Genomic DNA, 7580 nt, shown 5'->3' with positions numbered 1-7580 from the left:
TCACTAGCGCATAACTATCAGATTTCATTATCAAGCCAACAAGCACCTCATTGCGAACATATTGCCAACATTTACGACAGCAAAACCATATAAATAAAACTGGAAATGCGGCAATTTGCGGTATAGAGCTTCCTGTCAATGGGTAGTAGGCCAACGCTCAAGCGGCATTACGGTGAAACTTTCCAATTACAGCTTTATGCTGGGCTTCACAAGCGATTGTCAAGGCCGGTATAAGGAGCGCAGCGAGGTATCCAGTAGGCCGTGGCTAGAGCGACGCATCAAGACGGCCGTGATACAGCGAAACTTGCCGAAGAGAAGAAGAAGAAGTAGAGGCTAACCTTGGATGAAGTTGACAGGTTGGCATTCCGTAATGTAAATGCGCATTAATGCGTTATATTGTCCTTTACATTTGATTATAAAGAGCTGTTCACTGTAGGCTTTTGCATGCAGTGTATACCTTCTAGTTGCACAAAAATTATGAGCTTTCACGGATAAATCAATATGTTGGGTAGAATATCTACTGTCCTGCAAAATGCTGTGGATGCTGTAAGTCGAGAGCAACACTTCTGTTTTGAATGTACTAAATGTACCTCGTTTTTGATTCAGCTATTACATGTTTGTATAATTCAATGATTAGATTTCATCTGAATTTTATCGGTAGATGTTGATCTAGTCTGTTATAGCTACTGCAGTTTTAGGACTCCGAAATACTTCGAATTGCATGAAGCATAAGAACTGTCATTCACAACACTGGATGCAACTATACTTCATTTGCTTTATTGGTCTGACATCTGCACGATGGTATAACAACATCCATTAAAATCGCAAGGAAAGTGAAGCAAAAGTAGTGTTGAGATTACATTTGGATGATGATACAACTGTAGCCTGAATCCTAAATATATTTATAATTATGTTTGGCAAACTACGAGGTTAGGTCATAGATGATGATGATGATGTTTCCAATCATGGAAGGTAGAAATTGGGTAGACCTAGAAGATGAGAGGCATACTATTTATTCATTTGTAGTGAAAAAAGAGTAAAAAATGCCATAGTACTAGCTGTCCTAGTATGTTATCACACACAGGCTGCAGATATTACTGATGTGTGGCAGAATATAAGTTATAGGCCTATTCTTCTATTGACAAGTTTGTAGATTTTCACACTGATAATTAGAGTTAGATGCCATATGTGAATTTAAAGGTAGCTGTTTATCTAGTCTTATAGCTACTGCAGTTTTATGACTGAAATCCTTTGAAATGCATGAAGTAGGTGCTTGGTTAATTTACAGAATCCTCAAAGGCATAATGTTGCACATTCGTGATGTAACTTTACGGCCCTATACAATGCATTAGTCTACTACCATTTCCAGATTATTTGACAGTAGTGCTCTAGCTGTATATTTGATGTAGGCATATATAAGCAAACCTTTGGAGAATTTAGTAATGTATCTTTCACCACTGGTCATAGCACATTTCTTCTTTTCAAACTCATCTGTTACAATTTCAGCCAACCTGCATTTGAATTTATGGTGTATTTGAAAGCACTTGTATGATAAAATACTTGGATTGAGAATGCTTACATGACAGCAGTGGCAACTGGTGGTATCTGAAGCTGGGTGTTGCACCAAAATGTTCAGTGTCACATTTTTATAGCTTACAGATATAACAAGACTCTCTATTGTTCTTAAGTAATGAACTACATTTCTACTAAAACTGAGTCCGTTTCCGTAGTGTAACGGCTAATGCTATTAGCTGCCGTCCTCCGGGGCCTGGGTTCGATTCCCGGTACACTATAACTACAGTTACTCTCAGTAATAAAGATTTCGGCTTTATGTCCCATTAACGACTTTTTTACGGTTTTCGGAGGTGCCAAGGAGCTGGAATTTAGTCCCGTAGGAGTTATTTTACATGCCAGTAAATCTACTGACATGAGGCTGACGTACCACCTTCATATACCACCGGACTGAGCCAGGATTGAGCCTGCCATGGTCGGGTCAGAAGGCCAGCGCCTCAACCGTCTGAGCCACTTAGCCTGGCACAGTTACTTTTGCCTAACTTGAATTGAAAATTTGCCCTCCTGTTTTCCATTGAAGCAAGATGTTGGTAATATTGTGGGTGGCCTGGTATGGCATGGAAAAGAAATTACTCAGTAAGTTGGTCGCGAAGTTATGAGCTTGCATTCGGGGGATAGTGGGTTCGAACACCACTGTCGGAAGCCCTGAAGGAGGTTTTCCATGGTTTCTCATTTTCACACCAGGCAAAAGCTGTGGCTGTGCCACGGTCGCTTCCTTCAAACTCCGAGCCCTTTTCCATCCCGTCATCGCTGTAAGGCCTATCTGCGTCGGTGCAACGTAAAGCAAAAATTGTGAATTTTAAAAATGGAAATGAAATTACCTTTGCGAGAGGAGAGAAAGTAGGAATGAAGTAATGTCCGCAGAGTGGCGCTATCTAACGGGGACATTTGGAACTGTTTCTCGACAGGGGACTTGCCAGTCTCTTGCAACTCCCTCAGACCAATATTGGCGAGCATGCTACCTGATGCTATGTAGGTAGGCTCGTCCCTGCTGAGGTACATTGCGCCAAGCTGTCCGCTAGGGAGTTGCCGTAGGAAAGCACACCCCCTGAGTTTGATTCGAAGCCAGCAGCGTTTATTGGTCTGTTACGAAGTATTAGTGCAGCGAACAACCAACATGATTTTGAATATATGTTAGGTTCATTAAACTAAAACAGTAGAAGAAAAGACGATATAGGAAGTGTAAAATTATTGGGAGTTGTGCAACACTGCAACATTACCACGCACCGCCCCTGCGTGACATGTAGGTCTGCTTCCTCCTTATCGATCATATTAGTCAGTTCTTGTGTATGTACAATTGCACCTCGAAGGATGCCAGTTCGATGTCCTGATGAATGCTGAATAATACTTTTGACCAAAATGAAGACATGAATTCACGTGGAATGTCTGATTATTAGCCTGGCTTCAGTATGTTTCAGCGAGGCAATTAATATATGTGCATATATTAATTATAAGTTTGCTTTCGTCATGTATGCCGAGCAAAACAAGACTGAAGAGGTTAGCAGGCATGTGAATTTTAAAGAACCATGGAAGGATATGAGTAGGTACTTCAAGATAGAAACAGGTTCCAGGAAGGACTTTCCGGTGATCGTTAATGAATGTGGCGAGTGTATTTGTTAGAACATACAGTACACAGGAGTATTCTGTCAGCAGTAAGTTATGTAACAGTAGTTGGGTGTATGGATAAAGTTCAGTTAGAGGAGACGACTAATACTGGTGAATTACTGAAGTTTACTTACGATAATAAACACATTCACCAAAAAAAAAATTTTTAACACTAAAAATGAAATCTAGAAAAGCAGCTGGGATTGATGAGATTTCTGGGGATAGGTCTGTACTGAAGGCAATATATTGGGATATAGTGACATATCTGAAATACTTGTTTACTGTTTACATAGAGGAGCTATACAATATGAATGGCCACGAACCTGTTATGCCAGCGTAGCAGGGGGGAAGGCGATACTCCCAGGTGGCGGCGAATAAAGGGGGTCCTAACTGGCTTGCCAGCGGACCAAACGCACATCCCCCTATTATTGGGAGAGACAGATGAAGAATACACCCACGGTATCCCCTGCCTGTCGTAAGGGGCGACCAAGGGATGATCGAATTAGAACCATGAGACTACTTGTAATTAGAACCATCACGCGGGGAACACCATGGGTCGCCTTTACTTGCAAGTAGTACCACTATGTTAGGTACACAATAGGTTTGTGATTAGTAGCAACAGAGTGTGAATCATGGTGGGGTTTACACTACCCGTGACTAGTACCACTACATGCAGACCACCACGGGCTTATGTTGCATGTAATTAGTACCATTATGTGAGAAACACCATGGGTCTGGGCATTGCCTGTGATTAGTAGTACTACTATATGAGCGACACCACGGGTATGCGTTGCCTAGGAATAGTACCCACCATGTGAGGAACATCACAGGATAGTACGTGCCCCTGTAATTAGTACACCTATGTGAGGAACACCATAGGTTTGCGTTGCCTGTAAGTGGCACCGCAATGTGAGAAACACCGTAGGTCTGGATGACGTGCATATTATATTACCTGTGAGTAGTACCATAATGTGTGGAATACCGCGAGTCTGTGCTACTTTTGATTAGTACCACAACATAACAAATACCGTTGTTCTACTTTACTAGCGATAATTACCATTATGAGGGGCCAGTGACCTGGATTTTGGACCCCTTTAGACAACAAGCATCATCAATTCAAGTTTGTGCTTTAAAAGCAGTCCGTAATCGGGAGATCGTGGGTTCGAGCCCCACTGTTGGCAGCCCTGAAGATGGTTTTCCGTGGTTTCCCATTTTCACACCAGGCAAATGCCGGGGCTGTACCTTAATTAAGGCCACGGCCACTTCCTTCCAATTCCTAGGCCTTTCCTACCTCATCGTCGCCATAAGACCTATCTGTGTCGGTGCGACGTAAAGCAAATAACAAAAACAAAAATCAGTCCCTTGATCAGTAATACTATTATTTTACGATAGTTTCTGGGTATATTATAAGTTTCTGGGAATGCGAGGCTTTGCAGATCAGATCCACTGATTGCTTTAAATTCATATTCATCCATTCATTCTTCGTCATCACATTCTGAATTCCGGTCAGTGGATGATTTTGGACTTTTAAATTGTCATTACATTTCGTACCATTAGGGGCCGATGACCTAGATCCCTTTAAACAATAAGCATCATCATCATCATCAGTATGAATGGAGAGTTGCAATGGTAGCCCCAGTGTACAACGGAAAGGGCGATAAAGATAAAGCGGATAATTACGGGTCAGTCAGCTTGACGTGTTGGTAAGCTCTGTGAAACCATTCTTTCTGATTATATTACACACATTTGCAATATTAATAACTGTTTTGATAGAAGGCGGTTCTGGTTTGGAAAAGGTTATTCCACTGAGGCTCAACTTGTATGATTCCAGCCAGATTAGAAAGTCAGATGCACTGTACTGCTATTTACGTATCCAAGGCTTTTGATAGGGTGGATCATGGGATACTACTCATGGAAATGAGGGCTGTTGGTCTAGACAAAAGAGCGGTTGAATGGGTGGCTAAATTTCTGTAAAATAAAACTCAAAAGGGGAGGGGGTGGTTAGAGTATGTGTAGTGTTATCTGATCCTGTAATGATTAATAAGTGTGTCCCACAGGGCAGTATTATTGGACCTTGTTTTATTTTATATACATCAGTGGTGGCACGTGGATAAAACACGTGAGGGCTTGCTGCTTTGGATAATGTGTTCAGATTTATTGTTACTTGATGTAAAACAGTGACATTGCTTGATTACCAACTTGACTTTCTTTTTAAGGCACACGGCTGCAGCTTGAAGTTACCAGAATAATGTGTAATAAAGGAGAAAGAAAATATGAGGTGCAGTTACTTTAAGCTAATCCAGTTTCCTCTGATTTTCAATACTTTGTTTGCGTAGGTATAATTGCTCCAGGAATGTGAGGCATACTGCAGTTTGTTTTGAGATATTTTGCTGTTTACTTTTCATAAAATATGTATTACTGATTAAAAGATTCATTAATCACATAAACTTGGCTATGTATGCCTGTTGATGCTATACAAACCATATACCAAAATATTCTGGTCCATTTTGGTTAATTACATTAGTACTGCAAAATCGTGAAATTAAAATCCCTTCAAAATCTACCACATATGACAAATTTTAACCCCACGCTCTGAGACTATACTGTTGATAAACTTAACCATGATAGGTTAATATGGTTGTTCGATCCGTATTGACTTGTCTGAATCTATTATAGGACTATTTGAAATAGTTTTACTTGAGTCCGCCTTGTCAGTGCGCAGATACTATCAGAAATGACTCCAATCATCCAGGTCAACATAAAAAGGCAACATTTTACAGTTTAATTAATAGAGCTATGAACATACCTATGTCTAGGAAGAATTATAATAAATATAATCCACCAAATTGCTCATAGCAACGGATATTCCAGAAAATTTATTAATAGAATGATAAATAAAATGAAAAATGAACCAAAAACCACTTCAATTAAAGAACAAAAGGAGAAAAAGAAATCTGCAGTTCTAACTTTGCGAAATAAGCACTCATCAATTGGCTAAAATTTTCAGGAAAAAGAACATCAATGTCACATACAAAACAGATAATAGTACTAATAGATAATTTTCAGTTCAGATAAGATAGAGAATAAATGTATATTTAATAAATCAGGAATTTACAAATTAACATGCCAAACCTGTAAACTGCGATACATAGGACAGCCTGGAAGAAGTTTGGCTATAAGGTACTAAGAACATGTTAATGCAGTCAAACGAAAAAGATATTCAGCAATGGGAGAACATGTGGTTGAAAACAATCATAAATTTACAGACATTTCTAATGACATGGAATCAATAAATTTGGCCAGAAAGGGAAAATTGACTGTTTTGGAAAGTTTAGAAATTTATCTTGCACAAAAAAGTAATTTTGAATCAAGTTTAAATGAGAGAAGTGCAGAAGATAACACACTGTATAGACTAGCATATGATCATTTAAGGAACAAAAAGAAGAAAAACTTATATACTGTAAGTATTCTCATTCAGTTCAACAAAATTTTATGTATTGATCATTTCCATATTTCATTACTTTTCTTTATTCATTGATATGATGAATTAGGACACAATACTTCTTTAAATTGTAAAAACAAAATATAGTGTTACATTCTTTGAACTGACCACTGGTGAAGGGAATGGATGACTTCCCGAAACATGTATGGTAAAATTAATAGTTTTCTTTCATTATAAGGTGTATTGACAAGGCCGACTCAAGTAAAACTATTTTAAATAGTTCTGTAATAGACTGAGACTGTACTTCGGCTAATTTCGGGGCTGCTCATGTCTGTTGCTAGTCCGGTCGGCAGCGACACCTTAGTAATGATCTCCTTGCTCCTCATAATCTTTCGCCAGCGCACCCTCCTTACGTCCCAAAGTCCCACGCCAACAGTACTGAAATTGAAACTCTTTGCTGGTTCCGGAGAGCAACTGAGTCTTGAAGTCAAAATTATTGCTACGTGTGTGAATATACACAGCTAATTAAAGAAATAGGCCCCTGATAAACCATTTTGCTGAGACATATGTATTTCTAGGGGGTTCACTAAACCACTGAACATACAGGTCGTGCCGCGCCTGATATATACGAGCTGTGTTATTTAAGTAAGGGCCGTTTAGTTGTAGACACTAGTAGTTCACGAGTGTTGCAATGAGCGTGTGCGTCGTGTGCTGGCTTGCCTTGGGAACAATGGTGCTCAGTTGCAGCTCTGTTGCTAACCTGTACGGTTCTGTTCTGGGCTTGTTCAAATGTCCAGGATTATCGACTCTCACACCCCGTGCGAGGGTCAGTCAGTGATATGTTTTTTGTTGGCAAGAAACCTTTCTGTTGCAGACATTCACCAACAAATTTGCGAAGTGTGCGGTGTTAATGCTATGAATGAAGGTGAAGTGCGTAACTGGGTATGAGACTTCAAAGATG

The 7580-nt window shown here is 39.8% G+C and overlaps 1 protein-coding gene across 6 annotated transcripts in view; it reads left to right on the top strand.

Annotated features, from left to right (window-relative positions):
• Window positions 1–319: 319 nt before the first annotated feature.
• LOC136864187 (FHF complex subunit HOOK interacting protein 2A) overlaps window positions 320–7580 on the top strand; it is a 354492-nt gene continuing 347231 nt past the window's right edge. For 5 of the 6 annotated variants that reach the window (XM_068226194.1, XM_068226196.1, XM_068226193.1 and 2 more), the window contains exon 1: window positions 363–546. In XM_068226194.1, the coding sequence (XP_068082295.1) occupies window positions 502–546 (45 nt within the window). In that variant the 5' untranslated portion in view covers window positions 363–501. The other variant, XM_068226197.1, reaches the window with a different exon arrangement.

Source organism: Anabrus simplex, chromosome 2 (assembly GCF_040414725.1).
Source record: "Anabrus simplex isolate iqAnaSimp1 chromosome 2, ASM4041472v1, whole genome shotgun sequence".
In the NCBI taxonomy this organism is placed as follows: Eukaryota; Metazoa; Arthropoda; class Insecta; order Orthoptera; family Tettigoniidae; genus Anabrus; species Anabrus simplex.
This window is presented reverse-complemented; position numbering and strand designations above follow the sequence as displayed.